This window comes from Polypterus senegalus, chromosome 14 (assembly GCF_016835505.1).
Source record: "Polypterus senegalus isolate Bchr_013 chromosome 14, ASM1683550v1, whole genome shotgun sequence".
Classification (NCBI taxonomy): domain Eukaryota; kingdom Metazoa; phylum Chordata; class Cladistia; order Polypteriformes; family Polypteridae; genus Polypterus; species Polypterus senegalus.
The window spans coordinates 109,847,000-109,868,377 of record NC_053167.1 but is presented as its reverse complement, the minus strand read 5'-3'; the positions used below and the strand labels follow the sequence as shown (position 1 = coordinate 109,868,377).

Sequence of the window (21,378 nt, the reverse complement as noted above, 5' to 3'; positions counted from 1 at the left end):
GGGCCAAAGAAAGAAGCAACTTTTATGATAAAAATGTTTTATTTGCATTTGTTGTTCTGAATAAGCCAAAAGGGAGGAATTGTGGAGTAATGTACTACTGTATTTAATATTAGTTTAATAATAATATATTTTATTTATATAACACCTTTTCCATTTAAGCTTATAGGTAACTGCAAATAAAAAGGCTTGGCAATTACGTTAGGAAGAAAAGTAATAATGGTAGCAATACATTATGGCATGGTATTCATTTTTAATGTTTGGAGTCATTTATTTTTTCCATATGCAAGGTCAGCCGTTTTTTTTCCTTCAGACTTCTTTACCAGCCAGCATTGCTCTTTACATCATGTGTATACTTATATTGAAGGTTAAAACCTTCTAATACGTTTCGGTATTGCCTTCTTCTGTTATGAAAAGCCTAGTAAAAACGATTGACTTTGGTGACTTATGATCTCTATACAGTACATGTGTTAACTAAATGGTGAATGGATGAACTTCTGGTCCTTTCATAATTACTCCTCGCTAATGGATAAGTGAAATTAAGTACAGTTTCAAATGTCCCAGACTTCTGATGACTTAGTTTTCCAAATTCTTTCCACCTCCTTTACATTTGTGCCCAATTTGTGGCTTCTTTATTTCAGAATGTCTGTAAGAAATAATGAGTAAGGTATCTCGCATTTTGCTGTTGCTTATGACTCATCCTAAATTAGCGATAAAAGTGGACTCACTGGAATGTACTCATTAGTTAGAGACTGCATGCCATTTGTTCCTGCACCTTATATATCTTGTTTGTATACTGTACATGCTTTAGGCTGTTGTACTGCTGGATATCCATTAACTTCAAAAACCCAGTGAGCTCTAACAGTGTAATATTTGCTCATTTGTTTTTAGCTGCTGCTTATTACATTTCCTTATTGCTGGACTGCTTAACTTCTTGCATTATGAGCTGAGCCGCATAAAAGTTCGGCCCCCATAGAAGCTTGTCATTGAGATACGCACATTTTCACCCTTTTCTTTGATGCTGTGTACAGTAAGTTAGAGATATAGACATTCACATTATTCCAGAATAGTTGTTTTTTTTGGTATTTCCTACTGTTCTGCTTATTTCAATTTCTAATTGTGAATTAAGAGTGAAGGTCACTCAAAATAGACTCCTGTCCTTATTTTCTAACAATTTTATTTTTCAATCAAAGCCAAACTCCCACTAATTGGATTCAGACTATTACTGTTGACTTTATGGTGTTTATTTTCATTCAACAGGAATTAGTCAAGCACACTCATGATCCTGCTGACAAGAGTAAATTACGGATGGCCCTTGATGCCATGAAGGTAAGAGCTGTTGTGCATCGTGTAGTAAATTTCTTTTCCTATCTGAAGTGTCACCTTTTTACTTTATTCATTACTCCCTCAAGGTGAATTAAAACCTGCTGATGAAGGCTTATAAATGAGCATTTAAAACAATTGAAAAAGTGTATGGAAGGGATCTGGATCTTGTGTGGCTTTCATATTAAAAGATGCTCTTTGCACCTTTTATATATTTTATTTATTACAAATCTGCAGGCCTTCCATCTTTGCCTGGAGAATTTTTTAACTTCTTTTGTATTTTGTTTTCCCAAGAAAATTTTCATTATTGAGTAGCATTGGTTGCTGTTCCTTTGGGTTTTGTAGTGCTCCCTAATGAAGTTGAGTGATAACTAATGAAATTGATAGAAGTCATAAATAATTAAGTATTGTGAGAAATGGATTATATCAAAATATGTCTGTTGAATTTCAATTAAAAAACTTGCAAAAAGGAATGCTGTAGAATCAATTAAACACATAAATACATGCAAATGTGAACTGTCTCTTTAACATATTAAACTAGAATTGAAATTAGGCCAGCTTTTAAAATAATAAGTTCTTGAATGTGCCTGAATGTAATACTTTTCCAACTTTTCTAGTTTTTATAATAAATAACAAAAAGTACCAAATACCATTTTCTAAGTCTGTTTCATTCTGAGGAGGGTCGTGAATGACATTAGCCTATCCCAGCACGCACAGGGTGTTTTTTAACTGCCATTTTCTGGCTTTAGCCAGGTTAGATGGTTGTTCCCCAAGTTTTGGGAAGTGCTGGAGCATAATTTTTTACGACCATATGCCCTTCCTGATTCTAACCTCCTTTGGTTGCCTTTTATGACTTGCAAGAGGGCCAAAGACCTTTTTCTAATGGGCCTCACAGGCATATCATCATTATCCTTATAACTTGTGCTAATGATTAAAACTATATCCTTAATCAAATGCTAATAACTTAATTTTAATATAAAGGTAGTTTGAGACAACTTCAGGAAGTAACTTGAAAATCACACTGTAACAAAGACAATTTACCAAGGTCTTCAGACTGTGCATGAGCATGTTAAAAGCACAATTGATATTTGATACTCAAAACCATGAACAGTAATCTTTCCATCCATTATTGAACACGCTTAATCCAGTTCTGTGTCATGGAGGTAATTTTCTATCCCACCAGCCCCGAGAACAGACACTGGATGAGGGATCAGTCACTACAGCCCAACTTGTGATTATTTTGTACTTTTGTAAAAATGCATACACTAATTGAGCATGTCGATAGGGATATCATATTGATACTGGGTGGGACCTTGTTTTGCTCCCAAAGCAGCCTCAGTTCTTTGTGGCATGGATTCCCCAAGGTGCTGGAAACATTCCTTTGAGATTTTGGTCCATATATCATGCAGTTTCAGCATATGTGTCATTCATGCTACAAATATCTCATTTCAACATATCCCAAAGGTGTTAAATTGGATTCAGATTCGAAGACTGGGAGGGCCACTGAAGAAAACTGAACTCGTTGTCATGCTTTGTGGCATGGTGCATTATCATGCTAGACATAGCCATTAGAAGAAAGATAAATTGTAGCTGTGAATGGATGCACATGGTCAGCAACAGTACCCAAATAGGCCATGGCATTCAAGCGATGAATGATTGGTATTAACAGGCCCAAGGTGTGCCACGAAAACACTTTGCACACTATTATACCACCACTCACAGCTTGGACTGTTGACAAAAGGCAGGTTGGATGCATGGAATCATGCTGTTGACATCAAATTCTGACCCTACTATGTGTGTGTGCCTCTGCACAAATCGAAATTCATCAGGCCATACATTTTTTAGTCTTCAGCTAACCAGTTTTGGTGAGTCAGTGTCCACTGTAGATTCAGCTTTCTGATCTTGGCTGACAGGAGTGGAATCCAATGTGGTCTTCTGCTGTTGAAGCTCATCCATCTCACTATTTGACATGTTGTGCTTTTTTATTTTCTTTTGATTTTAAAATCAAATAACATTCCATACAAATAAGTCAAGTTTTACAAAACTAAGTTCAAAACAAATCAAACCCCACCCATGAGAAAGAGAGCTAGGCCAGCGGAGTAAAACGTTAAACTAGTAAGAATAAGTAAATAGATAAATTAATAAATTAATAAAAATAAAGTAAAAAAAGAGGGGAGAGAACCTGCTTCCTTAATTTAAATGCTTATTCTAAAATGCTATTGATTAGATCCTGCCAAGTTTTGAAAAAGTTTTGAACATATCCTCTAAGTAAGAATTTGATTTTTGCCAGTTTTAGATAGTATATATACATCAGTTACCCACTGACTTAAAATAGGTGAGTTTGGATTTTTCCAGTTGAGCAAGATAAGTTTACGTGCTAATAGTGAAGTGAAAGCAATCACAGTTTGTTTGCCCTTCTCCACTTAAACCCATCAGGGAGTCCACCAAACACAGCTGTTAATGGGTTAGGAGGGCTAGTGACACCAAGGCTGTCTGATAGGCATTTAAAGAGTTTGGTCAAGAATGATGTTAATTTGGTGCAGCCCCAAAACATGTGACCCAATGAGGCTGGTACTTCACCGCAATGTTCGCAGGTTGGATCTTGCCACGGAAGTATTTTAGACAATTTTAAGTGAGATAGATGTGCTTGAAATAATAATTTTGAGTTGAATGCTTTGCGCATATGGATCTCGAGTGAATACTGTGCATTGCTACCTTCCACTCCATTTCTGAAATGTTGTGTAAGAGATCCTTTTCCCAATGTACTTTTGGATCTTTGAAAGGGAGGGACTGTAAAAAGGTTTTATATATTACAGAGATGCTGTCTGAGGCCTCAAGACTGATCAATATTTTTTCCGGCATAGAGGTAGGGTGGGAGGTGAGGAAAATTGGGTAGGTTTTGTTCAACGACATGTGCATTTTGAGATGCTTTTTTTGTTCGCCACAGCTGTACAGAGTGATTATCTGAGTTTCCACAGTCTTTCTTTCAGCTAGAAGCAGTTTGACCATTCTCCTCTGACCTTTCTCATCAGCAAAGGAATTTCCATATGCAAAACTACTGCTCAATTGATGTTTTTTTTTGTTTTTCTCAGCATTCTGAGTTAAAGTCTAGAAAGTCTTGTGTGTACAAATCACAGAAGATCAGCAGTTACAGAAATACTAAAACCAGCACGTTTGGAACTAACTAATCACGCCACGGTCAAAATCACCCATATCACATTTTTACCTCTTTCTGGTGTTTGATGTGAACATTAAATCAAGCTTCTGACCTTCATCTGCATGATTTTATGCATTACACGTCTGCCACATGATTGGATGATTAATTAATTTGATGGATTAGCAGTTGTATAGATATTCCTAACAATTTGCTCAGTGAATGTTTTTAGAATCATTGTGCAAGTTAAAAGCATCAACTGCATAATATATCTATTGTATATAACTGTATAAATCAATATAAGTTTTATTTCACATTTTTTCATTATTTCCTTAAAGCCGGCTGCTTTGCTCTAACACATAAGGCAAGAAGTGTAAATCACAGTAGTCTACCTGCCCTTGATATTTTTAACCTTCAGATGTAACACAAAAAAGCAGTAATTGTTGTGTACACTTCACCATAGAGTCAGTTTTGGAGGTTTTCCAGGCCTGAGGCAAGCACTTATGCATTTACTGTAGCATCCAGAATGCTCGGCAGACATTCAATCTGTTACTGAATGAAGCCACCATTATTTAATATATCACCTCCAGCATCATAGTAAGGTGCTTTTGAAGAGAAGAAAATGAGCAACACAATAGAAGCAAAGCAGACAGGTAAGGGAAGCAGGTTAGACATAAAGAATAAGTGTTCAAATGGAGCAAATCAAGTCCATGAAAGTGTAAATGACAAAGTACAACACAATAAGGCTAGACAAAGTAACATCAATGTACCTCCTGGGAGTGCTGGGCAAGGTGCAAAGCAGCAACAAATCCCTAACAGCATGCCAGTCCAATACACAGAATAACTTGAGCAGCATTTTAAAAGTCCTAGAAAACATTCGGGGCTTCATCTTGGTTTTGAATATCCAGAACAATGGAGCCTCACAAACAGAACTTCCAAACTGTCCTGTAGAATTGGAGCTACAAAGCTAATTGAATGTTTTTTAAACCATGAAGGGGTTTGGGACCGTAAGAAGCCCACAGCCATAAATACTTAGAAATACTTAGAAAATGTTCAGTCAAGCTAAGGAAGAATATACCAACTGCATGTAGAAAGTGATCAGGTTGAGAACTGAACCAAAATGATTAGAACACTGGTCCCACTCAAGAAACCAACACTCCTCTTTGCTGGCAAAAACTCAATATCATGTATAAATGTAGTGTGAGTGTAACTAACTAATGTTACTTTATAGATTAATGTGTGCACTAAGCTACCATATATGGAAATACTTACTTATAATATTTGTACATGAGAATGAATTTTAACCTCACAGGTAGACAAATCCAGTGTAAGAAAAGGCGCTATATAGGTGCCTGATCTGACACAGATGGACACGGAAGCACGTGTAAAATAAAAGACTTTTATTTCCTCTTGAGCTGGAGGGCACATCTTCCCTGTAATCCCCCAGCCACAACACAGTCCCAAGCACAGTACACTAAGCACTCAAAGTAATAAAGCACTTCCTCTTCCTCCACCACTCATCCCTGGCAACCTCGTCCTCTTCTCCTGATTGTGGTTCCTGAGTAGTGGTCGCTGGCTCCCTTTATTGGGTACCGGAAGTGCTCCAGGTGCTTGATTACCGACATCCGGCTACACTTCCAGGTGGGGTGAGACCAATGCCCTATCTATCTATCTATCTATCTATCTATCTATCTATCTATCTATCTATCTATCTATCTATCTATCTAATGTTATTTTACAGATTAATGTGTACATTGAACTGCCATATATAGAAATATGTACTTATAATATTTGTACATCACAATGAATTTCAACCTCACAGGTAGACAAATCTAGTACCTACTCTGTAAAGTTTTATCTACCTGTCTGTCTAAATGGCTGAAGATTGAAGAATGAAGTTTCATTCTTATGAGATCTGAGTGGCAGTCATTTCTACTGTTATTGCTTTTTACTATCCTAATGACAGCAGAAGCAGTATATAAAAATAGTATCTGAAAAAAAATGTTTATTTTTTTAATGTTTGGGTATTAGAAATTCCGCAGAACACTTACCTGTCGAATAAAGAAGTCCTGATATTGCATTCAGTTCACTAATTAAAAATGAAGGATAATACAATGAACCTTCTTGCATTCAGCTGCATTTGCTGTCATGTTGCCCTTAAACGGATCAACAATATAAAGAGATTGTCTTGTGAAACTCTGTGTTTGTACAGTGGATGTTGCAGTCTGTAATTATGTAAATGAAGAATAATCTCAGAAATTTCTGTGCTCAGCATGCAGCTTGTGCCACATTAACAACTTGTTTTGCCTGAACCTATTCTTATTTCTTTTTTTCCCCATCCCGTTTCAGTGTGAATATAATTCTGCCTTTTGAAAATTTGAAGTGAACATTTGCAGACTGTGAACTGTTCATTAATCCGTCACCATGTGCTGAAGCAATTTACAATATATAATCCTGTCTCTAGTTTCTGTGTCTAGAATTACCTTTAACAATATGAAGTGTCACCCGGTGCCTAGAGTAAATCTGTTTTAAAATTTCACCTAAAATGTGTTACAAATATATCAATGTCTTTTTTATGCAAATGAGAAGTGTGATTTTCATAACTTACATACTACATAATTATTTATGTACCTACCATTATTTTGATGTTAGTTACTGTATATTTTACAAAAGGATGGACAGACAATGACAGAGTGCCACAGAGATTAGTGCTGTAGGCTGCCTTTATTTCAACCTATTTTTGCCACCAATAGAAGGCTTCTCAATGCTGTCCCCTTGAGCCTGAAGGGACTGGAGTTAGGCAATAAATACATAATCTATCTATTTGCCACATACAGTACATATTAATATTGGTTTAAGCTTTTACTTAAAAATAATATTTATTTGTCTCAAAACCAATAGCCATAATTATAAGCAATAAAAACAATACAACCTGGGTGTGTCCATAGCAGCAAGACACTTAAGTTCCTTAGTTACAAATTATATAACCTTAATTAAAAATGAAAATAAACATTTCTTGCCGGAAAGAGAGAGGGCATTTTTCTAAGTTTCTGGCAGTTAAAACACGAAGGTCCATTACAGCTAGAATCCCTGAAGCCTGTGAAAATATTCATAATGCTGGGCCACCTTAAACTCCCTGACATCTCTTCATTAGCACCTTTGTTTTGCAAAATCAGTACTGGCAGCAGGCGTCCTGCTCAAACATCCCCCACTGAGCCAGCTGAAGTCAGACACAAAATTCTCACAGCTGAAGACTGTTTTTCTCGGAGTGAGGTGTCTGGAATTGTATGGGGTAAATAATATATTGTTATTTGAAATACATACATTTCATTTGTGTTCTGTGTCTACAACGATTTCTGTAAATGTAGGATGACAGGAAATGTGTGGCAAGAAATGTTGAAACATGCCTAAAATAGAAACTTTTTCATGTTATAGCAATAATGACAAAATGTTAACTGATGTCCAAATATCAAATAAACCCTTTCACAAAAGACACAGATATAACAAAACAATTGTGCTTATATTCAATAACATAAAATAAGTTGTTCAATTTACATTTTGCTCTCAATGTCTGAAACAAACAACCCAGATATGGAGTTGAAGCAGAATACTTGACCTTTAAGAAACATCTGGATGAGATATTGGGACAGATTTCCTGTTAGCTAAAAAATGAGTTTGGTGGATTGAATGATGTCATCCCGTCCATCAAATTTTTACGCTCTTGTGCCCATATCAGCTACTAAACTAAGAGAAAACTCCTTTTGAAAATAAAGTCCAATAAAGGCATATGCTCTTCTCCCTCAATATGAGCACCTGGCTTACTGTTAGCAGAGCTTACAGTTTCTCAAAACGCACTGAATGTTACTGAATCATTATCACAAAATCAAGGTTATATTGCCATGGGGACCAAAAGCTGAACTAAAGGGAAATGTACTAAATCCTGGTTTTCCTTTCAGCTTTCCCAGAATACACTACACTTCTGTTCACCTTGACAGGATTTTAAGGCTAAGGCCTATCATCTGAAATCTGTCAGCTGAAAAGGTTTAATCTCATACATTGTCCCACATCCCAAAGATGTACAGGTTAGGTTAAATGGTAACTCTGCAATATGAAAGTTTTCTGGTGTCCTGTCTAGACTTCGGCCTCACCATAAATCCTGTGCTGCCAGAGTAAACTTAGGCTCCCTTGCAGCCTTGTTAGCAGCAAGCATGATCAGCTAATTTAATAAATGGATGGATAAGCTCACAAAATCCCACATGAATATTAAATACTGTAACATTCTAAAACATGTTTAATTCAAATCAGGGTTGTATAATGCCAGAAGTTATATCAACAGCATTGGGCACAGGACAAGAACCAGCTCTGAAAATGATGCCAGTCTATCACAGGTCCCACTCATACTCAAGTATATACTCAAATGGGATCACTTTAGATCTGCCGGTTAACCTAACTTGCATCTTTTAAAACAGGATGTGAAAGAGTGTGCCCAGGGAAAACTTCAAGTTCAGTAGGCATGGAGAGATCACACAAACACCACACAAGAATGACACTTGGTAATGGAGGTGGTAGTGCTAACAGTTGTGCCATTTTGCTGTACCAACTTGAAAATGCCATTTATTTAGCTTGCCCTTTGTCATCTGTTTAATGGGTCTGTTTAACAGTATATTTTCTCTTCCAGGATCTAGCACAATATGTTAATGAGGTCAAAAGAGACAATGAAACCTTGCGTGAGATTGACCAGTTTCAGCTTTCCATTGAAAACTTGGTAAGCTCAAAATATAAACGTATTAAGATTTGTCACCTACTGTATATCAGCAGTTGTTTTCTGTACCAGGTTAATTGACCCTGATCATACTGTATTGTACTGTTGCTTTATGTTTTCCGTCTCCTCCCATGTATTGCCAGTTTGTCTTCATTTGAGTAGAGAAGTTTATCTCTTATAACTAATGATGTTTTGAATGATGTTCTATTTTGTCTGTTGTTTGCTTTTTGCAGCAACTAATAAAGTTGTGCTCTATAAGGGGCAATCTAAAGTAAAGATTCATTGATCGATACCTTAGACTCTTAGGTTGTATATTTTTTTGTTTTTAGTTTTACTGTTGCTTATTTTTATCTTCCTAATTAAAAAAAATAAGTGTTTAGTTGCTTTCTATTCACTGTCTACATGATGTGCTGACTGCACAAGATGGTAGCAGCTTTGACAAGAAATGGAATCAGGAGATTTAGCTAAGTCAGAAATTTCAAGCCAAATGTCAGAACCAAGAAGACCAATTATGATGATTCGAAATCATTAGTATTTTTGTTTGCTTTTATCTCAAGCATTTTTAATGATAATGCACTTGTTTTGGTTTTTTTGAAGTCATGAATTCAATTTTTATATTTATATTTTATATTTTTCATTTTTCTGCATAGTTTATTGGTTGTTTTATTTTGCGTTGTTTCGACCGCCATTTTATTTTCTACGAGGTGGCTGCTGTTTGAGTCCTGTCATTAGGACAAGTGCCTGCTTAGCTAGGGGAATGTCATCCGAGGTCGGGACCTTAGGGTAACCAACATGACAGGGAAAAATGGTAAGCTAAAGGTGCATATCATCATCGGAGTAGCAGATAGAAAACCCTTTTTTTTTTTTCAATGTGACTTTTTGCTCAGTCTGTTTTGTTTAATTACTCTGGTTGTGACCTTGTTTTTATGAATTTTTCACCATGAATTTTGTCTCTTGTTTTTTTTTTTGCTTGTGGATTGTGGTTGTTGATCTACCTGTTTTGATCCTGTTCCTGTCACTCTTCTTCCAGTCTGCTCTGAAGCTCTTGTCACACTACTTAGTCAAGAAAAAAGTGCTAAGGACATGTTTCAAAAATCATAGTCAAGAAATAGTTTGAGAAAGTTTGGTAACAAACAAATTAAAAAGAATTCGCAACCTGTGCCTGAATCTTTAACCATAAATTCTAAAAATATTCAAAAACAACACAGAATGAACACAAAGTTTTTTTGTGAGAATTCAATTAAGGAAAATCAGGAACTGCATGACACAACCTTCATATTCTTGATCTGGAAATGTTACGTTCCATACACTTCTAGTTGGCTTTGCCTTGAAACAACATAACAATTGTCCTCAAATATTCCTAAAAATAGTGGCGCCCATAATAAAAACAAAATGGTTTTGTAGGAGAATGTTAATTTCATTGATGTTAGAAACATGTAAAAAAGTCAGGTCACATGGTCCCAACTCATCCATGCATTGAATATTATATAGCGATTATGTGCAATTGTCTTTTTAATTTTGGTACTGATACAGTATCCTACCCATTTTTAACATTCTTGATTCTTATTTTATTGCTAGTGGCTTTGATGGTCATTGTCTTGACAGTTTTTACCTTGGTTTTGTTTTTGTGACTATATATTTTCTCCTAGTCCTTTTCTTTAAATCAGACTGACCTTGTCTTTGGTATTCTGTAATGCCCTCTACTCTTTTTCACTGGGATACTGTTAAAAATGGCTATGTGAGGCCGTTGTTTATTGACTTTTGCTCAGGCCTCAACACAATTGTCCACAGCAGACTAGCAGCAAAACAGAATCTGGGTCTTAGCTCCACTATGAATTCTGAACTTTTTGTCTGCTAGACCCCAGTTAGTCAGAGTGGGGAAAACACATCTCCAGTCCCATTATCCTAAGTACCCCCAGTGGTGTGTTCTTAGTCCCCTGCTTTATTCACTATACACACCTCATTGTGTAGCTAGATGCAGCTCAAATACTATTGTAAAATTTGCTGATGACACAGCTGCCTCGTTGCAAAAAACAATGAGAAGCCCTAAGCTTTGGTATCAAGAAAACAGTCCATTAACATCAGCAAAAAAAAGAAATGCTGGATTCCAGCAGGGAGAATGAGAAGGAAAGAGTTGAGTATGTTCATCTTTTATTTTAATGGTACTACAGTGACAAGGGTTGAGTATTTCCAATACTTAAGAATCAACATCAGGACAGACCTAATATGTCCACACATGCAGACATTCTTGTGGGAAAGACATGGCAGCACCTTTATCATCTCAGACTGCTGAAAAAATTCAGAAAGTCAAAATGAGTCCTAACGTTCATCTACCCTTCTGCAGGATGCATTATTGCTTGGTATGGAAAAGGTTCAACAAAGGAACATTCAGTGCTGTAGAGACTTGTGTGCTCAGCTGAGTACATCATGGGGTTCTGTATATAAAAGGTGCATTACCAAGGTAGTCAGGATCATGATGGTCTCTTCTTTCTGTTTCGCAGCTAGTTTAAATAGTTATCTGGCAGGTACATGTGCAAATCAAGAACAGAGAATTCATTATTTCCCAGGTGATAAAAATAACAAATGATTATTCTTCAAAACTGTAAAATTATTACCTGTATTTACTCTTTTTATCTTTTAATATTTATTTAATAATTATTATATGTTTTACACAATTACAGCTACATGAGTAATTTTAATCTGCACCTTTTAAATATTTAATATTTGTTTTTCATGTATACTTTTTACTTTTATTGGACAGTATGAGCCCCTCACTGAGCTGCATTTCACTGCATAGCCCGGTGTGTTTATATGTGACAAACAAAATCTGATCAAAAATGAAAAATTAGTTCAATATTGCTTTGTGAATCCTCCTTTTAATATTTCTATATTTGTTACAGAATCAGTCCCTTAGAAACTACGGACGACCCAAAGTTGACGGTGAAGTCCGTGTGTCTTCATTGGACAGACGTTCAAAGCAGGACAGGTAGATTTTGTGTCTGCTGTTGTTATGTGACACTTTTTCTTTCTGCCATAACTCAGTGATATGGTATACCAAGTTAACTTTTCTGTTTGTAATGTATACAGGCACATATTTTTGTTTGACAAAGCAGTCATTGTATGTAAAAGACGTGGGGATAACTATGAAATGAAAGAGGTAATTGATCTGCACAAATTTAAAATCACTGATAACCCAACAACAGAAAAAGAAAGCAAAAAGGTGAGTAATTATTATGAGTAATGATGTGCTTTTTGTTTTGTTTGTTTTTTTTTCCAAGTATTTTGCATGTACTGAAACATAAAAAGTACAGCTTTCTTTTATGAACATCTAGTTTAGTTCTTTAAATATACATTTTTAGTGTGAAATCTTTGCTTTATCAAAGGTTGCTTTTATCTTTTTGAAATAAATGATTTCAATTCTCAGATTTAATTATTGTTTAGAAGGGTTATAATAGAATAGGAATGTAAAAGTCCATTAGGTCAGTGCAGTGTTGATGTTTACCACTTAACTAACTCACTTAACTCATTTCATGGAGGCAGAGGCTGGAGCTCATCTACGTAGCACAGGATGTAATGCAGGAACCAGAGGCCCAGCCCCAGGGCCATCTTAACACTGTCATAGGCCCCCATGCAAAGTAGTGTGCTGATGCCCCTGTTTTGATAGCAAATCAGAAATATACATAGGCATCAGAAACATCGTGGTCCCCTATGCTCCTGGGGTCCCCGGCCAGTGCCCGTTGTGCCCATACCTTAAGACGGCCCTGAGCCTATTGCAAGGCACTCATGCACATAAATACACACACACACACTAGGGGACTAATTTAAAGTAGCAGTTACATTAACCTGCAAGTCTTCAGAAGGTGAGAGGAAAAATGAAGGATATAGAAGGAACATTTCAAACACAATGACTGGACCAGGATTCTTACCTTTGATTCTGTAGCATTCAGGCAGCAGAGTTAATCATTGCACCACTATACAGGCTTTTGTTTCATCCAGTTTTTCAATTATAAACCATTTTTTGGTTTATTGAAAATATAATTTCGTATTGTCCGCTTCTCAACAAAGTAAACAAGGATTAGAACCCCTTCAGCCCTTCTTTTGATTTATTTGTATTAAGTAGTTTCTTAATTTAAAAGATTTAATTTAATGGATTATCTGTCATCTCTTGTCATTTGCAACTTTTGGCTAAATAAAAAGTAAATAAATAAAATGTTTAACTAGCAAGTATATTGAAATAAATTGGAGTTAATGTAGCTCTGGATCAGTATGCACCTGCAAAGGCAGAACAAAGGTTAAAGGCTACAGTCACCTTGAAAAGTAAAGTAGGTAAAAGATACAATGTTTCAGCCATAAAACCTTTATCATGTGTGCACCTGAAAAGGCAAGAGCAAGTAACATGTACAGTAAAGGAGGGGAAGGAGGAAGCAAAGCCAGGACAGATAAAAGAGAAAGGTGAGAGTAGGTGAGAAAAAGCTGCCATCAGAGAAGATAAAGAGAGAATTATAAAGTTAGTCAGTCATTGAGACCTAGAGAGGTATGTGATTTCAGGCTACGAATTAGCTTAGCCTCTCCTGTTTTTCTTTGAAAAGTGTTTGTGAAGTTCTGTGAAAGAACACAAACAGAGAGATCAGTGTGGTTATGGTCATGGGATAGGACGCTCTACAACTAGCTTTATAAGGTCTTTAATTTTAACGGCTTGAACGTGTACTCCCTGATACGATCTGCAAGCCATCTCCCTGTTTCACCTATGTAGATGGGATGGACACTTCCTGTAAGAAATGTAGTAAATAAGACTTTTAGACTGGCAAGAGGCCTGTTGTTTAATATTGAATTTACTAGAGTAAATAGCTACAAGGGGATTCTTGGTGACATATCAAAGAGCCTGGTGAGGAACGTGGCTCACCTCTGTGTAGTGAGCTATGGATAAGGCACCTCTAGAAGTCTGTGTCTGTGAAACTTGGAAATTTTGTTTGGTGTTAGACTAGAATGGTGAGGACCAGCAGGCTGTGTGTTTCATTATTGGGGTTCCTCCTAGAGTGGATTGAGTGAAGGCCTGGCCCACAATAAGAGAAGGGTAGCCACTACCAATGAAGAAATGCCTTGTTTTTAAACTTCTTTTCTTTTCAATGTGGAAATTAAGCTTTTTTTTCTAAATTAAAGTAAAATAAGATTAAAGCCTAGGAGACTCCTATTCATTGAAAGTTATTACATTGACAAAACACAAAACAAGTGCATTATCGTTAATTGGGAGAAAAAAGACAGCAACCCAGATCAAGCCTTGGTTAAATGAGAAGCTCAATTCACAACAACACTGACATTAAATTAAGTGTTTTGTTAAGATAAAATTCCATGTAAACTGTAGCCTTCCAGGAGCAGGTCTGTGAACGCTTCTTCTGAATGTTTAATAAATACTAAGAGAGCTGAGGTGAGTCTGGTGGAGTCAAAAGAGTCTATCAAATGTAAATAAATGCCTGAAAGAAAGTTGCTTCGAGTAAGTTGTCTCTCCTAGGATAGTTGAAAGCTAAAGTAGCCCAGAAAAGATCACTATAGGATTTGATACAGAATGTTTCCTTTGCTTTGGTTCATGTTTAAACAATAATATTTTTTGCCCAAAAAAATTGATTGAAGCTGTGATAAATGCTGAATAGACATAATGAATGAATTCCTACACCATATCAAAGGTTCCGTTTTTGTCAAATCCATTGCAATAATTTTTTACAGCATGTCAGACTTCCAATCAGTCTTATTTTCCTTTGTTTGATACAATATGTAAAGAGTTGTTTCTCTGCAAAATACTGAGAAAGTGGGTTGTATTACTCCTTGTTTCTTGACTCATGCTGTGTCGTGTTCCAGCGTGTGTGTTTTATGCAGAAAGCAGCCTAGTTAAGTGAATGTCAAGGCCTGTAGTATTTAACTGTGCATTTCAGAACTTGTAGCCTGATATTGCACCCCTGCATGTCTGCACAGTTCATTACTGTAAACACCATTAATCTCACAAAGCAATGTAACTTATGCAAATCTCTTTTCTCACAGTGGTCTTATGGGTTTTACCTCACGCACATCCAAGGGCAAAATGGGTTTGAGTTCTTTTTTAAAACTAAGGAGCTGAAAAAGAAGTGGCTGGAACAGTTTGGAATGGCAGTGTGAGTATCGTCTTTAAATTACACTTTCTTTAATTTTCATCCCCTTTTAACTTAACTCTTCAATCTGTATCCAAAATTGTACCTAAAGTTTTTTATCTTTTATCGCCAGACCATAATTATACATATTCAAAACTGTATTATTTTAAGTTATTGTATGATTCAAAGGTAGAAGGCTGGAAATGAGCTTTGGCATTTATGTTATGCCACAAGGATGCCCTGCCAAATTCTAAAATATTTATTTGTGGATCTGATAAACATGAAATTGTCTTTTCAGGAAAGTGTGTGCTTGTTCTGATTTACTCGGACAACAATATTTGCTTTGAAAAAACCTACTTAATCAAGTACAGGGCTCTTGTGGGATGGAGGCCTGTGCTGACAGTACTTGACACAAGGCAGAAAACAGTCCTGCACCAATCCAATGCACAAATAATATTTTTTAAATCCCATCCATCCAATCCTTTTTCTACTACTTACCTAGTGCAGGTCATGTGTGCAGCAGTCTCATTAAAGATGCCAGAGCGTTTCTTTTCTCACCAGCCCCTCTAGGGGGATACCATGGAAAGCACTCCATACTGTTCTCCTGTGTATCTCCTGGCTGGTGGAATGAGCTGTCCACCTCCATTCAAACTTCTGACTCCATTAATGTGTTTAAGAAGCGTTTGAAGAATCTGTTCTTCTGTGAATTTCTGTCTGACTGATATTAGCTGTTAGGTTTTTGTAACCTAGGGATTGTATCTTGCTTGTATTTTGTTCTTAGCTCTTCACTTGTGCCATGTCATGATCAATTGTGCAACCTTGTTCTGTAACACTTGTTCCCAAACAGTCCTCCAGACTGATGTTTTCTTGATTATATTGACCTATTTTGTAAGTCGCTTTTGATATAAGTATCTGCTGAGCAAATACATTTAAAAGCAAATTATTTTTATGTTTCACTCACCACTGAACTCATGATTCTGAATGCAAGATTTAGTGCATTGGCAGAAATAATGAAACCACTTATCATTTACATACATGAAAATTCTAATTATCTTGAATACATGTAAAATCAAGCAAATTCAGTCACAGTAAGTAAGAAAATCGAGATAATATAAGTTTATTAACATAATTATGACATGGCCAGTTAACAGTGGAGGAAAGAGAAAGAAAAATCCCAGCAATTTTCACAAAATTTCACAAAAGTCAGTTGTAAAAGACAATGTCAAGGCCAACTAGTCACCCACCCCATCCGTTAATGTCACTTAATAATGGCCTTCAAAACAAAGGATAATTAGTGTGTCTTTCAAATTCAGCATTCTTAATCTCGGCTGGTACTTCCTGCACTAAGTGTCAAATTGCAATTTTCATTAAACTGACTTACATAAAAGCTACATTTTATTAAATTTGTATTATGTTTGTTAGAATTTGCATTTACAAAGCCTCATAATTCATCATTATTTCATTTTTTTGTTGCAGGGAGTAGTTCAGTATATGAAATCTAAGTTCTCAATAATTTTGATTTTAAATTATAATAAGCTGTTGTTTAAACTTCCTAATAGTGCTATTTTAATTAAAGAATTCTGTTTAACTGAACAGTTATTTTAAACTAAATATCACGTGAATGTTAACATCTTTCTGGACAATTCTTAGTTCTGTCTTTTTTTTTTTTTTTTTACAGATCCAACATCAGACCTGAAAATGCAAATTGGAATTGCCATGAATTTAAAATGCACACTTTTGAACGGATCACGTCCTGCAGTTCCTGTAATATGCTTCTGAGGTAGGCTTATAGGAAGACGCAAAAGAACATTTGCATAATGATAGTGTGCAAAGTAAACATATAATTAATGTAGTCTGCATTTTTCAGGTTTATATATTTTTTTCCACATGTGGTGCGGCTATTTTAGTATACCTCCTACAAATTCGTCTTTTTCTGTTATTAAATTATTTCAATAATGTATTTAATACTCCTCCATGTACAACTGCAGACTGCTGTATAAATTTAAAAATGCATTCATCCATCCATTTTCTAACCTACTTACCCATGGAGAGGCATTAACTGGTCCAGAAACAGTGCCTGCAAGGTGCACTCCAGTCCTAAACAGGAAGCCAGTCCATCACAAGGCATGCATATGCAAAGGCTCACATCTACTCATATTTGGACAGCTTGGACTCTCCAGTCAGTCTAACAGATGTGTCAGTAGAATGTGGGAGAAAATACCTGGAAAGTACCCGGAAGAAATGTCCACACAGAAACAATGAGAATGTGCAAACTCCCACAGGCTGAGCCCAGGGTGATACGTTATAGTTAGCATAAATAGACCGGCACCCCATTCCAGGATTGGTTCCTGTTTTACATCCAGTGCTGCTATGGCAGACCTCTAACGTATTAGAATATTGGCTTGGAAAATGAATAAAGAGAATGAATGAATAAATGAATGAAATGTATGTTTTGATTACTAAGACTAAATCCACAGTGATAGATAGATAGATACATAGATAGATACATACATTGATACATAGATAGATAGATAGATAGATAGATACATACATACATACATACATAGATACATACATTGATACATAGATAGATAGAAATTTGGCTTTCTACAGAAGTTCAATTAATAAATAAATAATGTTATCATATTATAACAAACAGCAGACCCCTCTTAGATATATATCACAATGACTAAACATAAAGAAAAGAAAATTTTTGACTTAGTAGTTACAGTCAGAGTGAGGCATTATAAAGGCATATCACTGTTGCTATAAAGAATCCCCAATAGTTTTTTTGTATGGACTTCTGCTGAATAATTCATTTGCTGAAAGTCCTCAGTGTTAGTGTGTCAAAGTGAGAATGCCTAGCATTGTTCATAATGGAGCTCAGTTTTGTTTTAATTTTCTCCATCCATTACTACATCCTGGGGGTCTCAAATGTGTCCCATAACTGAGCCTGTTGATTCAGAGGGCCTATTTTGATGTGATGTTAGCAGCCCAGCAAACCACAACATAGAAAATCACACTGGCCATCACAAAATTGTAGAAGATATAAAGGATGTCACTATTCACATTAAAGGAGTGCAGTCACCTAAAAAAGTGTCTGCTCTGCTCATATACAGTTAAAACTCCGTTACAACGAACTGCCAGGGACCTAAAAAATATTTTGTTGTAATGAAAATTTAGTTTTAATGAGATTCTGTGTTTGTCACTATAGTGCTTTCTTTAAATTGCGTCTAGGCGTTTGCAATCATTTCAATAACTTCTTTCGTGTTAATTTTAATCTTCTCTTGTCTACAAGTGATGCTGACGAGCATTTCCTTGTGATAATAAACTTTCAGAGTGCGACTGATGCCCAAATCCATTGGCTGAAGCACTGCTGCGCAATTGGGTGGGAGGAATTCAATGCGAACATTATCTAAATGCGGAAGCATGTTGTGGGCAGCACAGTTATCAATCAGAAGCCGAATTATCCTTTTCTTCTTCTTCATATTGTGAGGTTTCTGAACTATTTTGGGATTTACCCCCCACCCAAGAGAGTTGGCGGAGGTCCCAAGAGAGTTTAGAAACCTGACATTTTCTTGAATGAGTGCCGACTTAATAGGAATGTTTCTTAAACAAGCATTACTAAACCACATAAAAACTGCTTTTATGGCGTCTTCAAATACAGCAGTTTGCATACATTTGCAACCCGGGATTTTTCTTTTTTTGCTCGGTCTTTCAAGAAAGTTGACAGTGTCGATGGTGAAATTCCAAATTCACTGGCAACATCTTTTTTCTTTTTGCCGCAATCGGGAGCTGCAAAAATGGGAAGTTTTTTTTTCTAATATGAACTGTTATCGTTTTTTTGTGTCTGCCGTTTCTATAGGAGGGTGACAATGAGTTAAATTCCAATAGATGTTTTTAAAAAGTTAACGAGCAATAAGCACTGAAAACCACTGAAAACGAAAACAGAAAGAAAAAGCAGTACGAGGAAAGTCCGAATAAATGTTTCTGTTTGAGGATCGTTGTGCACAACTGAGCTGCGACACCAGAACTAACTGTTCTGTGGATAATTCATTCAAGCATTTCAAGGTCACTTCGTTGTAATGAAAGTATCTGCTGAATGTACTTCATAGTAACGAGATTTCTATAGACTCGTATCATATGGGAAAACTGTCGGGACCATAAAAAATACTTTGTTGTAATGAAAATTTCGTTGTAAAGATATGCGTTGTAATGGAATTTTACCTATATTTCCTTTGTGTTCTGAGACCAGTCCAGGTTGTCATTCATTTGGTCCTCCCAAATACTTGTAACAGTGCACCACCTCTACATCCGCTGTCTGAATAGTGACCAGAAATAGAGGCTCTTTGGTGTGGTGAAAGTCAATAACCAGTTCCTCAGTCTTACTGATGTTAAGTTGCAGACGATTCTTTCGGCATCAAGAAGCAAAGTTTGCCACCTGACTCCCATACTCTGTCTCATCCCTCTTATTAATAAACCCTAAAAGTACACAATTATTTGAGAATTTCTGCAAGTGACATGACCTGGTGTCATATTTTTAGTCGGAGGTGTAAAGAAAAACACAGACAAGACTGTTCCTTGTGGTGCTTCAGTGTTGCTCACAATGGTCCTTGAGTCTCACAGACTGCAGTCTCTCCGACAGACAGTCCATTATCAAGGACACAATGGGCTCATCCACCTGCATTTCTTTAAGCTTACTTCTTAACAGGCATGGCTGGATAGCATTGAAGGCACTGGAGAAATCAAAACACATAATCCTCACAGTGTTGCCGGCTTTGTCAAGGTGATCCAAAATGAAAACTGAAATGAACATACTATATAACCTTTTCAACAGAATTAAGAAGACTTTATCTCCTTTGTTTTGCCATTGACCACTTAATAAAGTTCTGCACCAACAGTCCAGTTCTCATTCTTCACTAACACACTCTGCTATACCAGTACCATCAGAGAATTTCTTCATTGCCTATGCTTACACTGTCTTATTTTTTTTAATCTATACTGGTATCCTATCCATCCTATCTCAGCAACATTGGGCATAAGGCAGTTCCTGAAAATGGAGTCAGTTCATTGCGGGGAAGGCTCGCACATACTCACACTCTCTTGTATGGTGCCATTTTAGAGACACTAATTAACCCAACATGTATCCCTTTGGTATGGCAGTTGCTTATTCCTGATTAGAGTCTGCTGGTTTAGTGTCCTTTAAATGCAAGACTACAATGTGGGTGTGTGTGTGTGTGTCCAGGAATATGGAAAAAAGCTGGTTATTTATTCATTAGGTGTATTTTCTGATTCTACCTTATAAAATAAGTTCTTCATTCATTTGCATTTTTGTAATTGTTTTTTTTTTTATTTTAAATTATTGAGAGTGCAATTTTTTAACATAATCTAGTACAGTATATGCAATATTTAAAGCATCATGTATTATAAGCCACATTCTTAGTCATCGTTCTTTTCTGCATTAAGTGTTGCTGTTGTAAGCCACACTGAACCTTTCCAGTTCCATCCAATTACAAATAATATTTTTTGCCTATCGTGCTTTATGAATGTGGAAATTTTTAATGGACGAATGGGGTTGTGGCTGGTTAAGAAAAGTAAAATGTATCACCCTTGTGTCATTTTAAGGCTGCAGAAGGTGAAAGACTAAAATCCTGGTAAAGCTCAGATGCTGTACAAATGCTCTGTTTTTTTTTTAAACCAGCTGTATTTGGTAAGAAAAATGCTTTCAGTGTGTAGTAGCACTAAAATCCATACCCCATTAAGCCTCTCAAAATTTTCAAGGTATGAAACTAATTTAGCACTTTGCTGCCACATGAAGTTGCCATTGTTTAACAATGTCGGGTAAACGCATAAGATACACCAAAGTATGCAGCCATGCATGTCCGTATTCCACTTCCAGTCACTCAGCTTAATGATGAGTTAATTGATACTTTTTCCATCTTAAAATATGTGCTGTTGTGTGTAATCATTGTCTTTCTTATTTGAATAAAGCTGACATGTTAAATACTGTGTGAATGATTTAT

At 36.2% G+C, this 21,378-nt stretch overlaps 1 protein-coding gene across 2 annotated transcripts in view; it reads left to right on the top strand.

Annotated features, from left to right (window-relative positions):
• LOC120514212 (guanine nucleotide exchange factor VAV3) overlaps nucleotides 1-21,378 on the top strand; it is a 307,554-nt gene that overhangs the window by 209,692 nt on the left and 76,484 nt on the right. For both annotated transcript variants that reach the window (XM_039734454.1, XM_039734453.1), the window contains exons 11-16: nucleotides 1,258-1,326; nucleotides 9,153-9,239; nucleotides 12,137-12,222; nucleotides 12,324-12,456; nucleotides 15,270-15,379; nucleotides 17,034-17,135. In XM_039734454.1, the coding sequence (XP_039590388.1) occupies nucleotides 1,258-1,326; nucleotides 9,153-9,239; nucleotides 12,137-12,222; nucleotides 12,324-12,456; nucleotides 15,270-15,379; nucleotides 17,034-17,135 (587 nt within the window). The remainder of the gene's footprint in view (nucleotides 1-1,257; nucleotides 1,327-9,152; nucleotides 9,240-12,136; nucleotides 12,223-12,323; nucleotides 12,457-15,269; nucleotides 15,380-17,033; nucleotides 17,136-21,378) is intronic.